This window comes from Emydura macquarii, unplaced genomic scaffold (genome assembly GCF_026122565.2).
Source record: "Emydura macquarii macquarii isolate MOO-44397 ecotype Brisbane River unplaced genomic scaffold, CSIRO-AGI_Emac_v2 contig_295, whole genome shotgun sequence".
NCBI classification, from domain to species: Eukaryota; Metazoa; Chordata; order Testudines; family Chelidae; genus Emydura; species Emydura macquarii.
Genome location: NW_027130432.1, coordinates 8,413,695 through 8,436,525, shown reverse-complemented (window position 1 = coordinate 8,436,525; position 22,831 = coordinate 8,413,695). Strand labels below are relative to the sequence as shown.

Sequence of the window (22,831 nt, the reverse complement as noted above, 5' to 3'; positions counted from 1 at the left end):
CCAGCAGAGCTGAATTGCAGACAACTTGCACTGCTTCCTATTACTGGGCCTTGCAACCTGCACTCTTCTGTCAGCAAAACCCAGGGAATGAATCAGATCCTGGTATAGTATTTGCATGACCATTCCCCATGACTGCCTAAAAACAGCCTTGACAAAAGCTCCCACCACAGACATGAATCTCAGTGGGGAAATGGTTATTCCTGAAGTTTATGGCTTATTAACTGTACTGCAAATTCTATCTATGCTATGAAGTAAATGTTCTGTGACAAACTATTATGTGAAACTGGAATATTTAGTTCTAAAAGGAGCTTTTAAAACTGTTTTTTCACTGCAGTCTACAAAGTAGGAAACAAATAGCAATTATCTTTCAGTTAAATTAAAACTATGCAGATTTATTAAAATTTGGAGATTTGAGTAGCAATCACTTTATATATGCATGTACATATTTTTTATTTAAGAAGTCTAAAAATAATCCCAGTTATATATTGCTGTTCCGTTAGAAATCAATGGTTTAGTGTAGACACTTCTATTTAAAACAAAGGTGGATATTATTTTTAAATAGGGAAGCCATTTTGATGTAATTCATGAACAATGAATTATGTTTCAAATAGCTTCTTCATGTTATATACTTTAGGGATCAAGACATAACCTGCAGTAACTTTGTTACAGGTATTTTCAAACAAGAGCTGACAATTTCTAATGTACTTATCTTTGTTAACGGAAAATACGCCAAAACTCCAACAGCTGGAAACAATCCAGAAAGAACCTCTTTTGTGTTTCAAACTCTTCTTTCTATTTATAAAATATACTAAACAAAACCTCAACACCTCAAAAGATAAACTGAAAATATTTGCTATTGAAATGGAGTTTAATGTTGGGATAATCTTCTCATTCTTCTTTAAAACACACGCTACGAATTTATCCTGTCTCACAGGCACCAAAGCAAAAAAAAAATAATTTTTTTTTAAAAACATTTACTCAGTACAGTACGTTTTCAAAATCAGGCAGATTTGGTCTGTGTCTGATAGATAGAGTCAAGATGAATATAACAGCAGGATATAAAAAAAGCAAGTGAATTGGTAGCTCCATAGTTGTGGAAAGTTTACTTTACATTCTATCATTGCACCTCAGAAGAGCTGGAGTTAGAAGCTTCCTCAGCAAAATGAGCTCTTTTATGTGAAGCCTCAACAAGTAGGTCATCTTTATGTTCTTTGTTGTTCAAGAGCTCCTGGTTTTCTCTCTTGCGTTTGTTAATTAGGTGGTTTTCTCCTTCATTAAGCTTCCCCTCTGGGAGACCCAGCGTCCTAAGACAGACTATAGCTGCAGCCTGTTCTGCTAGCTTCTTTGACTTGTCCCTGAAGAGTAAGACAGAACACAGGTAAACATAGAAGCAAAGCCTGCATACTGCCAAATACAGTATTACCTGCCTGAAAGAATTTATTTCCTGTCTCTGCTGCAACATAGTGAAACAAACAGTATGCAATCCCTATGACAGCCTAAGAGGTGCAAAACAAAAGAGCTCAGTTCCAGAGGCATATTCGCATCGCTTTAGGAACTTGTGTTGCTATAAGGCATCACTCCAAGTAGAAGAATGCTTTCTAAGAATACAGAGCCAAATCCTGCAAGTCCCAACAGTCTTTACTTAGAAAGTAGGAAGTCAGTGGGGGTTTGGGCCAATTGCTGCAATCCTTACTCCGACTTACATCACAAGTCATGAATAAAGCCCAGAGAGTTTGAATGAGTTTATGGAAAGATCTTCAGGTCCAAATTTATCCCTGATGTGAGTGTAACTCCACTGAAGTTAACATAAAAAGGCACAGCTCCACCAGGACTAAAACCTAGAAAGCTTGTTATGAGGATAGTGTTATATGTTTTTGAAACTTATCACGTGAAAGGATTTTCTGTTTCTCTTCAGCTGAGCTTGGAATGAGAATTATGGTCTAGCTAAAAGTTTTCTGAGGTCAGGGTCTTTCATGGGAATGCTGATCGACAATTATATAATTGAAGCACAACGCTAAAATAACAGGCTGTCTGTTGCATATACCTATTAAAAGTGGATTTGTCCAACACTGATCTTCAATTTGCAATTTACCAGGTGCAACCTTAGGTATATTTGCCTGAGACAAACTCATGCAATTCCATTATTAATAGATGTTTCTATAAAATATTGTTGTGGAACCTTAGTGAATTAATTGATGAACATAAGAATGGCCATACTGGGTCAGACCAATGGTCCATCTAGCCAAATATCTTGTCTTCTGACGGCAGCCAATGCCGGGTGCATCAGAGGGAATGAACAGAACAGGTAATCATCAAATGATCCATCCCGTCGCCCATTTACATCTTCTGGCAAACAAGCAAAGGCTAGGGATACTTCAAAACATGGTTTTGCATCCCTGCCCTACCTATCTTCCACTAAGTTATTTGGTTCTTTTTGGAACCCTCTTAGAGTCTTGGCCTTCACAACATCCTTTGGCAAAGAGTTCCACAGACTGACTGTGCATTGTGTGAAGAAATACTTCCTTTTGTTCATTTTAAACCTGCTGACTATTATATTTCATTTGGTGACCCTTACTTCCTGTGTTATGAGAAGGAGTAAATAGCACTTCCTTATTTACTTTCTCCACACCAGTCATGATTTTATAGACCTTGGTCATATGCCTCCTTAGTCATCCCTCTCCCAAGCTGAAAAGTCCCAGTCTTATTAATTTCTCCTCATATGGAAGCTGTTCCAAACCACTAATCATTTTTGTTAGCCTTTTCTATACATTTTCCAATTCTAATATATCTCTTTTGAGATGAGGCAACCAGATCTGCACACAGTATTCAAGATGTGGATGTATCATGGATTTATAAAGAGTCAATATGATATTTTCTGTCTTATTATCTATCCCTTTCCTAATGATTCCCAACATTCTGTTAGCTTTTTTCACCATCACTGCACATTAAGTGGATGTTTTCAGGGAACTATCCACAATGACTCCAAGATCTCTTTTTTGAATGGTAACAGCTAATTTAGACCCCATCATTTTTATGCACTGTTTGAATTATGTTTTCCAATGTGCATTACTTTGCATTTATCAACTTTGAATTTCATCTGCCATTTTGTTGCCCAGTCACTCAGTTTTATGAGATCCTTTTTTAATTCTTCGCAGTCTGCTTTGGATTAACTATCTTGAGTAGTTTTATATCATCTGCAAATTTTACCACCTCACTGTTAACACCTTTTTCCATATCATTTATGAATATGTTGAACTGTATTGGTCCCAGTAGATGCCCCTAGGGAACACCACTATTTACCACTCTCCATTCTGAAAACTGACCATTTACTCCTACCCTTTGTTTCCTATCTTTTAACCAGTTACTGATCCAGGAGAGGACCTTCCCTCTTATGCAAAGACAGCTTATTTTGCTTAAGAGCCTTTAGTGAGGGACCTTCTCAAAGGCTTTCTAAAAATCTAAGTACACTATATCCACTGAATCACCCTTATCCACATGCTTGTTGACCCCCTCAAAGAATTCTAGCAGATTGGTGAGGCACAATTTACCTTTAGAAAAACCATGTTGACTCTTCCCCAACAAATCATGTTCATCTAGGCATCCGATAATTCTGTTCTTTACTATAGTTCACCCAATTTGCCTGGCATTGAAATTAGGCTTACCAGCATGTAATTGCAAGGATCATCTCTGGAGCCTTTTAAAAAAAAATTGGCATCACATTAGTTACTCTCCAGTCATCTGGTACAGAAGCTGATTTAAATGATAGTTAATGAATCAGTAGCTGCAGAACTATTATGTGACTTCCGGCAAGTCACCTAATCTCTCTCTGCCTCAATTTTTTATTTGTAAAATGGGGATAATATTTATCTTTGATGGGATATCTGGATAAAGAACGTTTTACAATGTTGAGTATTTTTTATCAATGGTGTTTTCCATTCAGTCAGTGTTTCAATAAATTAATTTAGGTATTAGTTCAAACTACAGACAGATTTGTTCCCAGATTTAGGTTGGTTGTTTTTTTAACATGGCCTTGGGACAGGAAACATTTTTTAAAGTTGCTACTTGGATGCCTTTATGAACCATTTCACTTTATTTATTTATTGAGTTACTGAAGGTATTCCCCAGTACAATAAGGCAGAATATCTAGACTAAAATATGAATTTGTAAATATTCCTAAATGAACTCCTAACCAGAAGTTCAATATAGCTCTCACACTAATCACTCAAAAAACTCCTGTCTTCAAAGTGGGGAGGAAAGAGCAGGAAGGGGGCTCACCTGTGAGCACATGGAAAAGTTTGTGTAGATCAGGAGGACAAAATACCTAGGGGTTGTGGGGTGAAATAAAACTGACTTGTTACACAAATGTAAATATTTTACAGTCAATATAATTTGATTACAATACGTCTTTCACTGTGTCTCATGTTGCAAAATATGACCATTTTGATTAAATCTGTTCTGGAAAACAACTAAATTAATGTAACCTGATTTTCACTGTAAGATCAGTATCCCAGGCCTGAACCATTACAAGACTTCAGTCAAAGAAACAGATACATAACATTCCTAAACACTGCGAGGAGTATCATCAGAATGCTGCTAATATGCAGCTACCTCTTTCGCTTTCTGAATCCAGCAAGTTCTTTTGCTCCAAAGCAGAGACAGTTGATAATATTGTCATCTGCTTTCAAAAATGTACATGTTAACTGGCCCAAAGAAAATATTTTTGATTTTTCATTTCAGCAAAAAAAACCAGGAAAACACCCCACAGTTTTGGTTAGAAACAAACCAAATTCTTCTGATCAAGTATTCACTCAGCTCTAGTTACCATCTGGATTGTATCTTGTTCTCCATCCTGGAAAAAAAGAGAAATCTCGCTGCTTCGTAGAGGTTGTTGTCAGGAGGATAGTTAACTCTCCTCTCAAAAATTCCTTGCTTGCTGAGGGAATTTCATGGAAATTATGGGTAAGATTAAGAGTTATGGCATCACTTTGACAAAGCTTTCCTTGCAAAGGTTCTAGCTCAAAAACTGGTGGGGAAGTGTTTTTTCCAGTAGTATAGTTTAAAACTCTTAATGTTAGATGCCTTTACTTTATTTGAGGCAACCTTGAGGATCATCCTAGTGGAAACATGCACTCACATACTATTCACCTTTTAAGGATCCTGCTACTGGAGATTCTGTTATGAAGGGCCCTACTCTCACTCCTCCTTGTCACTTGTCTCACTCAGTCATGTCCCACTTTTCATAAAGATTTTAAAACTTTTTCTTTCCCAGTCATAGCTTTATAAAGTAAAAACTTCGTATTCTTTCCTCTTCATGTTTTATGTGTTGCCTTTCCAACAGTACATCATAGAAACAAATATTTTACTAAGGCCAATAACAAAACACATCAGAGAAGACTTACCATATGGTTGATCTGTATTTTTGTTCAGCTACTGTGACAACTGAGCAGAATAATCTATCTAGTGGTCTTTGAACCTAGAAAAAGGTATAACTTGATATAAACAATTGCATTTTATAAAATGAGCAACAACATCACAAGTCCTTCCTAGTTTTGATTTTACTCTAGGAGCAAGTAATACCATTAACATGCTAAGCCTTCAGACTGCAAAATTGCCTTCACATGTTCAAAATACTCAAGGAATTAATTGTCCAAACTAGAGCTGCTTTAAGCACTGCTTGATAGGAACATTGCACTTACCCATATCTATTCCAGTATCTTATCTGTAACAACAGCTAGCACTAATACAAGAAACCCTCAAACAATTACATAATAACCTGTGGATATTGGAAATTTCTTCCCAATCCTAGTCAGTAGGACACAGAGTTTGTCTCTTATAGAAGTTTATACCATCTAAGAAAATGGTTGATATCATCATCCATGTTCATGTCTAACCCTTTTAAATCCCACTAAACTCTTAGATTTAAATGATATCCTGTGGCAATTAATTCCACAATAAGTTGTGTTGTATTAAACAAAAATGCATTTCCTTTCATCAATGTTAAATCTGTTGCCTTTCAATGTCATTACTTGTCTAGTTTTTCTCATATTAAAGAGAATCTAAATCCAAAAACTTTGTAATCCTTATACTGATAAAAGTTACAGGACCAAATCACATCACTCAAGGATTCTTTTTCTTTGCTTAATCACTTAGAAGCCTGATACTGCAAACACTAACTACCTGGCATAGCATTTATGACATGGAATAGACTATTAGAATCTTGAAATTAAGATATCTTTTCGTAACAGTTGTTTGCTCTCTCATTTTACAAACATGTTTTTCTTGTTTATCTATCACAGCAGTTGCAAAAATTGCTGCTGCCTAGACAGAAAAGAAAAGCAAACTTGTGAAATCCTAGATGACATTAGCAAGAATGTGCACAATTCCAGGAATTCAGTGGTGCTGCATTCTAATATTCCATTTCTCATTTAGCCTTTCAATATTATTAGATGCAGTATCTTTTATCATCTGTTGCTACAGAGACGACGGGAAAATTCAGACAGACAATGCACACATTTTTGCAGGAACACATCAAAATGGCATTTTTTAAAATGCTATTAGTGAATTTAAAAATGTTTATAATCTGGACATAAGACTGGGTGGCCCACTGAAGTAAGACACTACTCCTTTTGTCTACACAGGCATGAGTTCAAATGTAGGCTCAGTGAAATATAATTAATACATTTGATGGTCTCATCCAAATTCCCAGATCTGTACATTATAAAATTATCTCACAATCGACCATTTCCACTTGAGAGGCCTACGGGGGGATGTGGGAAGGAATTGCAGGTCTGGACTGAAATACAATTGTCTATGTAAGGGGGAAACTTACCCAATACCTACCAGAACACAGAAAGTTGAGTTCCTCACTATCATTAGTACCAAAGCAACTCACTAGTTTTGTATAGAAAAAAATAAGCCATTTTCACTGGATTTTAAGGGAGGTCAAATTTCATGCCTAAAGAGACATGCTTCTATATACTGCAGAAATTTGTTCTAATTTTGTGCTATAGCTCCCCATAATCTACATGTATGTGTCCATACCAAGATGTCTAGCAACTATGTCAACAAAATTCCAGCTTAAAAATAAACAAGCATTTTTAACTTTGAGATCACCTTGTTTCAAACCAATCAATTCACAGTTTCCTGACCATCTCAATGCACTATGGCATAAATGTACTGGCTAAAGATCTGTCTTGTACTTTTGCTGAGAAATGCAGAGACTCACAGTTTCATAAACAGGTTGAGGGTGCTTCTCTTTCCTACACCATTCCAAGAGATACATTTTGGGAGTAATCTGTGGTGGATATTCTCGCCTAGACAGAAAAAGAAAAAAATTAAATACAAAATAATCCCACAATTTGTAGTGAATAAGGTTTGTACAGAAAATACTTCTACAGAACAGACATATAAAGTTACACAGGTAATCTCCATCAATGTAGGATTGGTTAATATAGTATTTTTACTCGTTTTTGTTTCCAGTCTAATTTTAAAACTCCCAAGTGATGGGGCTCCCACCCCTTTCTCAGGGAACTGTTCCATTAATACATCTTTAAATTGGCACCTAAAAAATAATATTACATATTGTTTCCTTACTAGCCATCTCCCACCGTCACTAGATGCAGTCACACAAGCAGTGACAAGATACTGATTGGAAAGTAGGTCCAAACTATTTGCATTCTATGGAATAGAGTTAGCGTTTCAGACTGAATATGACAAGCCAAACCACAGGGTTTTTTCAATCACTTAACAGATAGTTAGCATAAACATTTTCCAATAGAGGTTTAAAAACTTTCCAGGAACTTATTTATTACTGAAAAAAAAAGGGGGGAGAGGGGAAGATTGGTTCTATAATAAAAACAGTAGCATCTTCAGATACATAGGAAAGGTAGACATTGCTTTAATTATCAAAGTGGGAGTATGGTTCCTAGGGTGTGGCAGAGAATAGAAATACTGTAGAGACACTATGCCCCGTTTTTAGGGAGTCATATCATACTCTTGCTGAGTTTGAAAAAGAGTAGTGACTGTCTTTGAAAGACATCTTGTGCAATACTCCTTGACCAGTGAGACAGGCCCAACAGGTTCTTCAAGAGATTGGATGAATATGAAGTATAACAAATGAGTCTGTAGGCTTCAGATATCTGAAGGATCCCTTCAAACTTAGGTGATCTTAGATCAATAACAGAATGTTTAGAAACTGTGATTCTCATAGTTCCTCAATCTATTGTTTCATGGAAGGTCTGGAGACCTCTTTAGAAGATTTCTAGTACATGTTAAGGAAAATTATTAATATGCTTTCAAGCTCCTTCACAGTGCGTAGGTTTAGGAGAGGTAGTTTCATGAGAGTGATATACTTAACTAATCACTAACAGCTCTTCAAAAAATGTTTTCTTAAAAGAAATAGCATTTTGAGTCTGCTTATTACCAAATACTTTGTGATTTCCTGCAGGAACTTCCTTGTGTCAACAGAAAGAAATATAACATTTAGAAAAATATACTGTAGTTTAATTAAATCTCATTAAAAAGAATGAAACTCTATAAAATTTTAACACACAAAACAGCTTTGTTTAGATCAATGTTCATGTTCTTTGGTTTATGTGTGTCTGAAATTGTTTATAATCTTTTAAAATATTGCACTATTTAATAAAGTGCTATATGGACTGTTTCCTCTTAAAAAGTTTATTCAAGAAAGTGCTGTAATATCTGAACTGCTGATTTCCAAATGTAAAAGTTGCAAAGTTTTGTCCGGTATCAAGATCAGACAAAAATGTAAATGAAAGTTAAAAAAAGAAAGTGAAGAATTAACTTTGCATGCTTACTTGTCAAATCTAATAGCCATTTTAATCACATCTGTGTCTTCCATCTGGTCATCTTCATCTTGTACCTTAGCCTCCAATGACGCCTTCTTAGCTTCCAGAATAGCTGTTGATTCTTCATAGAAACTACCCATTTCAAAGACTTCACTATTAAAAAAATTACTTCTATTAGCATTAGGAGTCAATTTATGTGCATTCACAACCAATTTTAATAATTAGTTGAAATAAATATAAACAAATTTATTTCAGATAAGTTACATGTGCTTAGAAAACTATGCTGAGGTACAGTTACAAGCTGTAAAGTAACACTGTCTAGAGTCATGAGGTTCTACATTCATCATCTCTCTAACTTCTTGCAAAATTTGCTCAGTTTACAAGAATGACATTCATTCCTCTACTTGCTGGCCTACAGACTCAACTTGGGATCTGAAAGACAAGCCAGAAGCCAACACAAACTCTGCAATTTCAATTAAATTAACAACTTTACAGATGCATAAGCCAATAAAAAACCCAGCTCAGTATCAGCTCTGAAGGGTTATTAGGAACAAAAAGTAACGAACATTGTCAAAAGAGTAAACAAACAAGAGCGTTAATACACACAGAGAGCAGATCTGTTGAGCAAAGTGATGTCATTTTTACAGTCCTTTTTCTGATTAACATCTTATGCATTAGACATATCATAGGTTCAAATGCACTAGCAAAATTAGAATCCATAATTCTCCACGGGTGGTAGTAACTATGAAAGCTGTAGTGTACACAATATCAGGGTTTTTTTTAACCATTGTATCATAATACATCTAGTAGTAAGGTTAAGGCAATTCAGTAGTAAAAATGCCTGAGTGCTGTGTACACTCAAGTCTCCATTGTTGGTGTTTATCAGAACAATACAAAGTGAATTATTATGTAAGTGAGGAGGTTCCTCAGAATGAACAATGCCATTCATATATGCTGAGCCATGTAAATTCTTTTCTGACCTAGTACATTAATTCACCCTCTAGCACTCAATCAGAATGAAAACTCTGCAGTGTGCTAAAATTTTTACTGGCTGCAATTTAGCATCAACACCATTAGGCAGCAGTGTTAAATCACATTGCTATTTACAGAGAGAGACGTTTGTTCATTTTAAAAAGAACTAAATGCTCTTCAGTTATCTGGTGATTAAATAGACTGTTCAAAACATTGCTCCAAAGGTTTATGGACCTGCTAAGAAAGGCCTGTGAAACTGCTTCCTGTTCAATCTCTTTCTAGTTGCACAAAAATGCACAAAAACTATGGGCCATATTTTCAAAATGGCTTTACAAAGCACTTACAAAAACGGATTATGTTAAATTTTGGATGCATGTATAGAAATGATAGACATAGTTTATAAAATGAAATAATTAAACCCAGACTTTCATTGTTCACAAATTGTGACTTTTCCAAGTCACAAGTTTAAAGGCTGGGTTGAGTCCCATGTACATGTCTATGTCTAATGTAGCAGAGAAGGAAGACAGTAAGATGGAATCAGAACAAAGTGCCAAAATATTCAAATTATTTACCATGAGAAACACAGATGGTTAGTACTTACTGCATCAAAAGGAAAATAATTAATTGTCTGGCCATGCCAGAAGAAAGATAGGAGGCAATGGAGGTGGTTTAATTAGGCCATGATTTTATTCACTTAAAATATATGGCAATGAATTGTACAATGCAGGTCATCATCAATTCCACATAATCCCCAATCTGTTTCCAGCCAACCCACTGCTGGAACCCACCACCCTTCTGTTGTACAATGTAAAAGGGAGGAGGTCTATAAAAAGTGGGGAGGGGAAGAGGTTAGCTCCCTCCTGTACTGGACATAGGAGCCCTAGACCCCCTTTCTTGAGTTCCCTCCCTTAAGGGATTCTTTCCTAATCCTTTTCCAATCTATTTTACCTGATAACCATAACACTTCCACAACGAATACCTGCATTTGACATCTGCCACAAGTTTTACATACTAAATAGCAACATTATAACTTAATCCCCCTTTCCCCATCCCTCCGAGTCCTACACCTACTGTAGGAAAGGAGAAAAAACCCACCCCATCTAGGACAATCTGGCAGTGAGGGAAAAATTCCTTCCCAGCCCCCAAAGTAAAAGGGCAACTAGTGTAATGCTCATAGAGGATCACAAAGAGAACTGGTCCTTTTTCAGATTTCATGGGTGGATGCATGCTGCCAGCCCAATCCAGATGAAAGACGGCTTCTCCAGGGCTGCATAGGGTATAAATACTTCCCCCTCCTTTCAGTGAGCTGGAAGGGCAACCCCACCTCCAGTCACTTCTTGTTCCTCCCTTTTCCAACTGTGTAAAACTTTCCCCTTCATCCCCCTCTGCTACTATTGCCATGGGGAGCACTTAAAGAGACAACAGACCCCTTTTCTTCTGGTTGGACACATGGCATACATTTGTGTTGAGCATATTCTGGCCAACACTGGCTAACTCATTGCTGTAGAAGCAGCATGACAGATAACCAAAACAAAAGGATGTAAACAGTTATACTAAAGATGTAAAACAGCATATTGCAAACACAGATTTATACTATGACAACGGCAGAAAAATTCTCCTATGAATCAGATGAGTCAAGGGAAAGCTCATCCCCCTGGTACCAACAGAGAAAATGCTGGCCCCTGCTGGAAACATGCTACTGGATGAATCACAGGTCTGATCCAGTATGTCAATTCCTATTCCCTCTATAAAATGCTTACCAGATTTCTTGAGTGGACTGTGCAGCATGCAGTTTCTTTCCCTGTGTGGTTTCTAATTGTTCTCTTAACATCTGACACAGACAGTACTTTGTGTTGGTATAGTGATTGTCATATCTCACTGCCTGAAGGAAAGAGACATGTAATATGTAAAAATACATTAAAGAAAGAACTATTGCTATTACCTAACCTTTTACGTTTCTGGCTGCATTTCAAAATAGTGTAAGGAATATACAGCATAGCATACACAGTTCTCAATAAAGTATAAAAGTCTTCTCAGTAATCTCAATTATTAATATAGTCCAGAACTATTTTGGTGGTTTTTTCCAGAAAAAAATCTGAATTTTTAATTGGCTTTTTATACACTGGTGAAAAACAAGGAAGTGGTTGACAAGAATTTCACACATATGATTTTACATCTTTGGGTGCAGTGGAAGTTTGACTGATTTTTATCCTTTTCCATTTGTCATTCCTTGATTTAAATTCCTTGATTCCATGATTTAAACAGATCAGAGTTATATGTGATTGGGTTTTTTTCATATACAATAAATACAACTTGCACTTACTGCAAATATGGCCTTGTTAGCCAAGGCTCCAATTCAGCAAAGTACTTGTGTGCTTGAGCAGCCCACTGAAGTCAATGGAACTATTCACACGCACAAACATCTTGCCGATATGGACATAAGTCAACTCCGATTGTTCAGCAGCATGAGTTGTATTGTAAATACTGCTCTAGGAAAAATCTTTGCCACTTAACTGCATAATGAAGGCAACACAACAGACTGGGCCAAATTAATCTCTGGTTCAACTCCAGTGACAATGGAATTAATAGCACAAATGAATTTGGCATACCTTTTGTAGGACTAAAAATAAATTTCTCTAGGATACATTTTAGGCCTTAAACTTCAACTTATTTTAAATTTAACTCTTCTAGATTTTTTAGCATGTAGCATTTTTCATGATGATTACAAAATCTAATAAGAAAAAAATTAAGAATTTAAAAAAATTATTTTAATCTTTTAAAAAATATGCATCTCTTTATCAACATTACATGCTAGATGGCCCACCAATTGAACATTATAATAAAACAGCTCACTGAACAATCTTCTCTGTGCTTTTCTGCCATTTGAAAAAAAATCCTGACGTTTTCTAAAAGAGGAAAATAATTCTTTAGAGTAGTTAAAAATGACTTTAGAGAACCGTGGAATTTTGAAACTGTCTTCTCTGCTGTCTGCCTAAACAGAACTCATCTTTCTATTCCTACTTTGCTCCTTTCAATATCACATTTACTGTTGTAGAACACACAGCATTCGGACTCATGGCCCTAGCTCTGCAAAAGTGCAGAGATTTTTCAGCGTCCCAACTGACTGAGAAATCTTTTTAAAACCTGAGCATCAAGTCTAAGAATAGGCAAGCACAGTATGTTTAAAAAAATAGTTTTACTTGAGGTAAAGACTGTGTACTGGCAAAAATTCAATGATGCATTTACTGAAAAACTGGTAAAAAGTGTAATAGTTTTCATCTTATGAAATATACAAAAAATACTACAGGAACATTATTAATTGTAAAACAATGAGCAATTAAAGACCCCCCCCACCACCAATTTGGGTTAACTTCTCTAAACTATGTTTATTATAGGTAAAATCTTCCTAAACGTACGTATTTGATGTATTCTTGCATGACTTCCTTCAAAGGACAAAGGCCCTCTTTTCTGAAGATGGATGGGTTCCACATGGCAGCACGAGCTACCATAACTGATGAAGCAGCTGTTGCTTGTTGGAAGGCTTCAATGTCAGTATATTCTTTGATGAAGTCATGAGATCCTCCACTGAAAATGAATGTCTTTGTTATGATCAACAATGATTAATATGACACCACTATACAGAAGACGGGTATTCTGCACATTAATAGAGCTGGGCACAGATGGTAAGAATACAGAAGGCTAATGGGCTGAACCAACAATGAAATCAGCACCACTCTGGGAGAACGGATGGCTTAAAGGATTATGGGATATAATGGGATATAAAAGTCTTTCAAAGTCAGACCAGGTCAGTAGTGACCAAAAGTTATTACCATCTGATGACTGATTGATAGCCTCTGTAAAATGAATTTGGTGGTACCAGTCCAGTTCCTAGTGAGCAGTTCTCCTTAACTCAAGACACCCTCCAATAAGCATAAATTGGCGTAGTTTCCTGATAGGAGACAAGCACTGATTTTGTCTGTGCCACCTCAATTAGGTGCATAATCGTTTTTAAATAGCCAGCTGTTCTTAAAAAAAAAAAAAAATTGCTGTTTGGTGGCCTGTGCAAAATGAGTTTGAAGATCTCAATTCAATTCCCAGTGGATAGGGTGCACACCAGAAAACCTCCTCCAGAACTGGTACCCCTTATTTAGTAATTATAGTAAAAAGGCCAAGCATTGCATGAGCATAGGCCTCTCCAGGTCAAATTTTAGGCACACTGGCAGGGGAAGAGTGAGTAAAAGCTTGCACTGCCTCTAGCTAAGCTGTACACGTTCTATGGTTAGATCATCTCATTTTCTAAAATTATCAATCTAGCTTCTTTTGTAAACTAAGAAATAATTTAAAATCCTATTTTCCCCTCCCAAACATTTTCTTACGGTAACAGAAGACTCTAACTCACTTTAAAGGTGGACTAAAACTAGTCATTAAAGCTCTTCAGGGTCCCTTAAATGAAGAGTTACCGTCAATTTTGACACACAGGAGAGTTATCAAACATTCTGATAAGAAACCAGAGCCCCCACAGACAAGTGGACTCTGGGGAAATGTGTCTAAGCAACTGGTGGCTTGGGAGGGCTGTGGCACTGGTTCCTGGATCTAGGTGGCCAGAGAACAGAGTCCTATTACCCAGGGAGGGTGTCAGACATGGAGTCTACACCTGTAGTGTGCCTGAGAAACCCAGAGCTTGTAACAGTAATCAATCACTACCCAAATGGTTTAGAAGCACATGGAATTCAGCAGCAGAACTCAAACAAAACACTGGTGTCTGCTCAGAGAGGACACAGTGATGTTAAAAGCATAATAAGAAGCCCTTTCCTCATTAAAACAAAGACACAGTGACATTTCAGATGGCCAACTTCTAATATCAAAGCCTCACTCTAATCTTGTGATTTGACAAGAGATATAATGATCTCATTTGTCCTATATGAGGAGACCCTTAGTTTCCTGCACTTAATCCATTCTCGCTCAGAGTTAAATTTCCTTGGGATAATGTCTGCTGATAGATATGGATATCTTAAAATGACCACCTAACTAGTCCAACTTACTTTGCTATTACTGGAATAGAGACTGCTTCAGAGATGGCTTTGATCACTTCACAGTGGACAGGATGTTGAGGCCTCTCCTCCTTCTTCCTTTGCAACAAAGAAAGAAAAAAAACAAGATAAAAGATTTTTAGTGGAAATCGTGCATAAGTAAACTCTTCGCAGACATAATTCCAGTCCTCCTGTGACAAACTTAGTCAGTCTCAGTTTATGTTCATGTGCAACATGTAAACCTATATGGGGTGAACGCCTACTTCATACCAGACACATTTTGAAAAATATTGCTATTGTGGTTCTCTGTGCAGATGAAACAGCTAATGTCTGGGGTACACAGCTGTACACATCACATATTTCAGAATTGAAGTCTAGCATTAACTATTTAATTCCTTAATGTTAGATAATTTTTGCCTTATATTTGGTTTTACCAAGGCTAAGATTTTAGAAAAACAGAAGCATAAAGTTAAGCTGCTAAATCTCTTCTTACACTCCTGACTAAGAAGCCTAATGTACTAAAGTACTATGCACCCATCAGCTCCCACTGAAATCAGAACCACTTCCTCGCAGCTGAACTGGGCAAGGTGAAGTAAACTAGCTAGCAATAGTTTATTGTGCTCTACCTGCGAACAAGTAATAGTAAGAGTAATGATAATTCTTTCCACACAATTGTGTTTACCTTCCATGGACTGCAATGGCAGCAACGCCAGTCTTTTCTATCCTCTTCACCAGGCATATAGTGTCTTCAAGCTGGGGTGGGGAAAAAAAGAATACAAGTTATTTTAGTTTGATGGAGGAAAAGCTCTTCATCACATGACTGCTGTACAAACAGATGCAAGGAATTCGTTCTCCCATCAAACTGTACACAATTCCTATATTAAAACATACCCAACATGAACATAACCCTTAATATAAGCTTTACTTGGAGAACTATTTATTATAGATAAAATAGGATTTCAGTCATGCCATTTTTAATATTTCTCTTAGAAATTACATAATAACCCAGGGAATACAACATTTGAGAGTATTTCCCTTTACATCTCTCTGTGTTATCTTTTAAAAGACATAGAAACACTTGATTGGCTGGTACCATTGCACTGAATATTCATTAGTTGCCAGTACAGTGCATCTCAGATGGAAGAGAGATTACTCAGATTGAATTTGAATTCACCCTCACATCTATTCATGCATGAAATATCCACAAACATTTCCTCAGAATATATGTTGAAAAATGCCCCCGTGACTGAAGAATTTGGTTAGTATCCATACATTATAAGTTGCCTCATGAGATAAAGAAAAACAACCCTTCTAGTCCTTCAAAGAGAAAACATGACCCTAACAAAAGATGGAAAGAATTCAGGACAAAGCCAACTTAGCCTGCTATGTGCAATTATGCAGCTTTCAGAAAAAGCAAAGAATTCACTTTCTTTTCAGAAGCTGAACTGGATTGTGGTTCATCTGAAAGTAGCACATTCAGTCTTTGGGAGAAAAAGCTGGCATGGAGGTAGAGACAGAAGCTCACTTGCTATTCTGCTGAAAGATTCAAGCTGGTTTTGCCTAGCATGTAACAAGGAAGAGAATCTAAGTTTAAAGTGAAAAGGGAACATGCCAGTCCTTTGATTTGAGGGTCATGGTGCACAATCAGCTGAACATGTGCTCTCAATGTGATTCTGTGGCCAAAAAGGCAAATGCAATCCTTGAATGCATCCACAAGGGAGTCTTGAGTAGGAGTAGAGGTAATTTTTACCTCTGCATTTGGCAGTGGTATGACCAATGCTGGAATATAGTGTCCAGTTTTGGGATCCACACTTCAAGAAGGATGTGGATAAATTGAAGATGGTTCAGAGAAGAATCACAAGAATTATTAAAGGATTAGAAAACATGCCTTATAGTGATAAATAGATTGAGCTCTTTTAGTCTATCTTAACAAAGAGAAGGTTAAGGGGTGACTTAATTACAATCTATAAATACATGGGGAATAAATATTTAATAATGAGCTCTTCAATCTAGCAAAGAAAGGTATAACTTGACCCAAAGGCTAGAAAATGAAGCTGGTTGACCCAAAGGCTAGAAAACGAAGCTGGACATATTCAGACTGGAAATAAGGCGTACACTGTTAACAGTGAGAGTAATTAACTATTTAACAACATAGTGGATTCTCCATCACTGACCATTTTAAAATCAAGATTGGGTGTTTTTCTAAATGATCTGCTCTAGGAATTATTTTGGGGAAGTTCTATGGCCAATGCTATGCAGGAGGTAAGACTAGATGATCACAATGGTCTGTGGTTTCTGGCCTTGGAATCTATGAACACTGTTGAAGAGATGCTGATTTTACACACGGCTAGTAATGCTTTTCATGCATGATTTTAAGTAATGTGTACAATACATGCCTAATTTGTGCATGCAATCACTGACTGAACCTACAGATATTTTTGCACAACTAATTACACATTTGCCCATATATGAGTACACACATTCAATTCGTATGTGTAGTCACAATAACTATGCAAGTAATTAGGCAGTAATTTGCAAAATAAGCAAAAATAACTACTAAAGGGAAGAAAAATTGACTACTGGAGCTTAAAAACTCTATTCTATGCACAAGAAATTGGTGACTAAGAAGTAAGTTCTAACCAACTGTATCAGCAAGGACAATGTTCTGAGGGAGGTTGTTAATGTTGTGGACTTTGTGGAGGAAGTCGGTGGTATCCTGGAGGAAGCTGGCCCTTTGTGTGGTGAGTGGTTTGAGGGTGGTTTCTGGGTGGTTTCTATGAATCTCTATATTTCTTTAGTAAGAGAGCCATGGCCAGATGAGATGGATGTGCTTGGGTTCCCTTATTTGTGTATCTTTGGAAGCATATAGAAGGTCTCTGGCATGAGATTACGGGGGATGAGGTTGTAGAGTTCTTCTTGGAATAGTTTGGGAGAAGGATTTGACGAAATCCCTAAATTCCTAGGTAATTTACGTGGCATGGGGACTTCTCTGAGTTCTTTGTAGTAGGTGTCAGAGAGTTGCTGATTGGCCTTGTTAAGGTAGCCATCACAATTGAGGACTACAATGGTGACACTTTTGTCTGCTGATCTAATCACTATCTGGTGGTTGGGTTTTAGGGACTGGATAGCTGTCCTTTCGGCAGTGGAAAGATTGTGGTGGATGTGATTTTTGTTAAGGATCTCCTAGTCAAAAAATTTTTCTTGAAGCAATCAATCAATGTAGTGATCAAGAGTGTGGTAGTCTGCTATGGGTGTCCAGTCATGATTTTTTTCTTATGAGTGTCGGTGGGGATGTGGTAAATAGTGGGAGTCATCTTCATTCTTGTGAAAGAATTCTTTGAGATGGAGTCCACAGAAGAATTCTTCACCATTAATTCTCCCTTGAAATATGTGTTAACTACTTATGCTAAACAATCTGTTCCACTTTGTATTTTGCTATGACACACTGAGTACATTACCTAGACCTAAAGAGGATCTCTGTGTAGGGTTGAAAGCTTGTCTCTCTCACCAACAGTTATTAAAATAAAAGATAATACTTCACCCACCTTGCCTCTCTAAGAAACTCACTGTCAGTTGTTTTGGGCTTATCTACATATGGAATTGTTCCTGACTGATTCATGTGTGGACACTATTATTCCAGAATAAGATTACCTTATTCTATATATCTTTATCCAGTGGGTTAAAATCAGTTAAAACCTTATTATAATGTCTGTAGTATTCTAATCTAGATCCAAGGGTTAACATTAACAGGAACAAAGCAATCTTATTCTAGAATAAGAGTATTCACACGGCGAGTTAACTAGGAACAACTCCATGTGTAGATAAACCCTTGATATGGAAACTGCATTTCCTGAGTCCTATTCTAAAATAACAGACTGCCAATAGCAGCTTCCTATCTAATTTAAATTTAATAAACACTTTTAAAACATCCAGTCTAATTAGATTAGAATATTATAGACATTACAATGCAGTTTTATTTTTAGCCTAATTTAAAGTAAGACATTTCAAATCATAATAAAACATGTTCTTACCAAAGGCAAGATTCGGATTTTGCAGGTCACTGGTTTACAAATTCCTTTAACCAAGGTACTCAGAATCTAAAGAAAAGGGGGGAGAAATACTATTACAGAAGTAACATGAGTAAATTTGGCTCTGTTGACCATACAAAGACATTTGAATACTTCTCTTAAAAAGAATATAAAAAGATTTCTAAATAAAAAGTTGCTTTTTACATTACATTCATTTAATTTAAGTTTACATGCCACAGGAACATATACTGAATATACTTAAGTATAAACTTATGTCAGGTAAATTAAATATATTTCTAATAAATCCACTTGGAGGTTTTATTTTATTTCCTCTTCTGCTTTCATTGGGTCTCTAACACCATTTTCTACTGTAATATCTGCTGAAGATTTGCTGAGGTGAATTTTCTACTATACTAAAAGTTTCAAAAACAAGTCCATAGATATTTCATTTTCATCCAGCTAATTTTGTAGTTTCCTCACATTTTAATCTTAACTTTTATGTATGAAAAATAGACGTGTTTTTTATTACAAGAGGTTCTATAAAGGAAGAAAAAGTCCTCAATAAAGGCAAAGCAAACTGGAACTAAAAAGTTAAGAGAAAAAAAAAATCACCAACTTCAAAGAACTTCAGAAGTAAGCAATGTAAAATCAATACAATTTTTAACATGGAACGTGTTACAAACTTGAATCAATTTATGACCATAAATTATTTGACTAGTTCTTAGAGTTGAATCCAAATTGATAATGATTCAGAAAAATGAGTGCTAAGAGGAGAATTATGTTTATGCAACTGTTGGACTTCCTTGTGAAATTAAGTCATATAAAGATATTGTGCTCAAATTATTTCTATATAACAAAATCATTAACACACAAAATTACTCCCAGCCAAGAACAAAGCAGTAACTAATCTTGAAGCCTGCTGAAAGAATTTGACACTGTAGATATGAATGTAACTGTGAGTAGAACATGAAGAATTTGGCTCTACAGTTGGAATTCAGAGGGGAAACTCACACTTAGAATTAAATTTTTAATTTATTAAATTGGTCGATATTTCTGCAAAATTGAATTTTTCAAGTACTGAATCAGACTAACGCATGGAGATATTTTTGTTAAGTATTATTTTACTTGGTAGATCACCATCAAGGAGTGGTTGAACTAGTTGTAACAACATAAGCCAAGCAACTTTTAAAAACTGTCCTAAATGAAAACACTTGAATTTTATTACTGGAAATAGTTCAACTACACCTATATAATCTACTAAATATAGCAATATTTAGCAAAAATTAAGATTCAGAATACACACAGCTGTTTATTAAACAATTTGTCTAAAATGATAACCACCTTAGAACAGGGAAATGAATTTAGGATAATAACTGACAAACACTGATACCATTTGGTCAAGATAATAGTTGAAGACACTACTTCCACTGGAGTTTTCTACTTAGAAAGTTAGCTAGTTTCAACTGTAGGAATAAAATGCTAACAGTCTTCATGAAAATCTCTACAATAAGCAGCAAGTATGAATGCAAGATAAAAGATTTCTCTTTCAATTCCCCAAGTAGCTATTATTATGAATTTTTTTAATACATGAAATAAAAATCTGTCAAGATGGATATTATCTATATATTTATTCTTTTAAAAGCAAACATATCTAGAGGCATTTTCAAATGGTAGCTCCTTTATAAATCACATGCCAAAAAGAGAGCTCTTTTAGAAAGTCATTCTTGACAGGAATATCTGTCTAATGAGACTGCACAGCACACACCCCTTTAACTGTGATACCAGTCCTCAAGGACTTCCTAACAGCACTCACTGTTCTACATTAACAGGAAGAAGGAGTCTAGAAATGATGCTATAAGGATTCTCTGTGACAGGCTTCTACAATGTCAGTGGCAACTGATTTAGCATGCTTAAGAACAGAGCTCCTGAAAGGAAGGAGGTGGATTATATAATCTCAGAAATGTAGGGTTGGACTGGACCTTGGTAAATCATCAAGTCCTACAGTAAGGCAGGATCACTGAAACCTAGACCATCCCTTACGTGTTTGTCTAACTGTTCTTAAAAACTCCAATGGGAAGGATTCCACAGCTTCCATCGGAAGGCTATTCTAGTGCTTTACTACAGTTATAGTTAGGAAGCTTTTCCTAATATCTAACCTAAATCTTCCTTGCTGCAAATCAAGCCTATTACTTCTTGTCCTATCTTCGCTGAACATGAAGAATAATTGATCACAGTCCTTTTTCTAACAGCCCCTAACATATTGGAAGCCTTATCAAGTCCTCCCTCAGTCTTCTTTTTCTCAAGACTAAACATGATCAGATTTTTTTAAATCCTTTTCTTGTAAGTCAGTATGTCATTTTTGCTGGTCTCCACGGGACTCTCCAAAATGCCCACATCTTTTCCAAAAGTGTGGCACCTAGAAAAGGTCACAGTACTTGAGCTGAGGCCTCACTAGTGCTGAACAGCGTAGGACAATTACCTGCCAAGTCTTACATAAACCTTTCTGTTAATGCACCCCAGGATGATATTACCCGCTTTCACAACTGCATCACACTGTTGACTTATATTCAATTTGTGATCCTCTATAATCCCCAGATTCTTTTCAGTAGTACTACCACCTGACCAGTTATTCTTTATTTTATAGTTGTGAATTTGATTTTTCCTTCCTAAGGGAAATACTTTGCATTTATCTTAATTTAATTTCATCTTGTTTAGATTCAAACCAATTCATCAAGGTTGTTTTAAATTGTAATCCTGCTCTCCAAAGTACCTGCAACCTCTCCCAGCTTACTGTCACTCGCAAATTTTAGACGCATACTCTCCACTCCATTACCAAAGTCATTAATGAAAATATTGACTAGTACCAGGCCCAGGACTGACCCCACTAGATACACCCTCTCAGTTTGACAGCAAACCATTGGTAATACTTTTTGAGTATGGTCTTTCAACCAGTTGTGCACCCACCTTATAGTATTTTCATCTAGACCACATTTCCCTAGTTTGCTTATGAGAATATCATGTGGGACTGTGTCAAAAGCCTCACTAAAAACAAAATATATCATGTCTACTGCTTCCACCTATTCACTAGACCAGTAACCCTGTCAAAGATGGAAATTAGGTTGGTTTGGCATGATTTGTTCTTGACGAATCCATGCTGGCTACTCCTTATAATTGTATTATCCTCTAGTTGCTTACAAATTGATAGTTCAATAATTTGTCCCAGTATCGTTTCAGGTATCAAAGTTAGGTTGCCTGCTCTATAATTCCTTGGGTCCTCTTTGTTCCCCTTTTTAAAGATACATACTATATTTGCCCTTCTCCAGTCTTCTGGGGCCTCAACCCATCCTCCCTGAGTACTCAAAAGTAACAGCTAACACTTCTAAGATTGCGTTAGCTATCTTCTTAAGTACACTAGGATTAGTTTCATTAGGCCCTGACAACTTGAATACATCCAATTTACCTAAATATCTTTATCCTGTTCTTTCCCTATTTTGGCTTGAGTTCCTTTTAATATTAATTGTGTTGAGTATCTGTTACCATTAACCTTTGTAGGGAAGACTGAAGCAAAATAGGCATTAAACACCACAACCTTCTTGATATCATCAGTTATTAGCTCTCCTTCCCCAGTAAGTAGAGAACCTACACTTTCCTTTGTCCTCCTCTTACTCTTAATGTATTTAAAAATTCTCATCTTATTGCCTTTTATGTCCCTTGCTAAGTGTAAGATGCTTTGTGCCTTAGTCTTTCTGATTTTTTCCCTACATGCTTGTGCTATTCTTTTGTACTTTTTGTAGGATTCCTTTTTAATTTTCAGGTCATTAAAGCGCTACTTATGTGTCCATATTGGCTTCTTACTATTTTTCCGATCTTTTTATCACATAGGGATAGTTTGCAAATGTTGCTTTACTATTGTCTCTCTGAGAAACTGCTAGCTTTCCTGAACTCCTTTTTTCCTTAACTTTTCTTCTGATGGGACTTTATCTACCAGTTCTCT

At 36.3% G+C, this 22,831-nt stretch overlaps 1 protein-coding gene across 4 annotated transcripts in view; it reads right to left on the bottom strand.

Moving 5' to 3' along the window:
* Nucleotides 1-368: 368 nt before the first annotated feature.
* The window catches only part of DUS2 (dihydrouridine synthase 2), a 59,776-nt gene continuing 37,313 nt past the window's right edge, over nucleotides 369-22,831 (bottom strand). For 2 of the 4 annotated variants that reach the window (XM_067549856.1, XM_067549862.1), the window contains 9 exons: nucleotides 18,841-18,906; nucleotides 15,492-15,562; nucleotides 14,822-14,908; nucleotides 13,196-13,364; nucleotides 11,540-11,661; nucleotides 8,817-8,960; nucleotides 7,226-7,313; nucleotides 5,400-5,473; nucleotides 369-1,355 (listed from right to left, as the gene is read on the bottom strand). In XM_067549856.1, coding sequence (XP_067405957.1) covers nucleotides 1,118-1,355; nucleotides 5,400-5,473; nucleotides 7,226-7,313; nucleotides 8,817-8,960; nucleotides 11,540-11,661; nucleotides 13,196-13,364; nucleotides 14,822-14,908; nucleotides 15,492-15,562; nucleotides 18,841-18,906 — 1,059 coding nt within the window. In that variant the 3' untranslated portion in view covers nucleotides 369-1,117. Of the gene's footprint in view, nucleotides 1,356-3,662; nucleotides 3,695-4,275; nucleotides 4,322-5,399; nucleotides 5,474-7,225; nucleotides 7,314-8,816; nucleotides 8,961-11,539; nucleotides 11,662-13,195; nucleotides 13,365-14,821; nucleotides 14,909-15,491; nucleotides 15,563-18,840; nucleotides 18,907-22,831 lie in introns of all 4 variants that reach the window. The other 2 variants (XM_067549870.1, XM_067549874.1) reach the window with 2 other exon arrangements.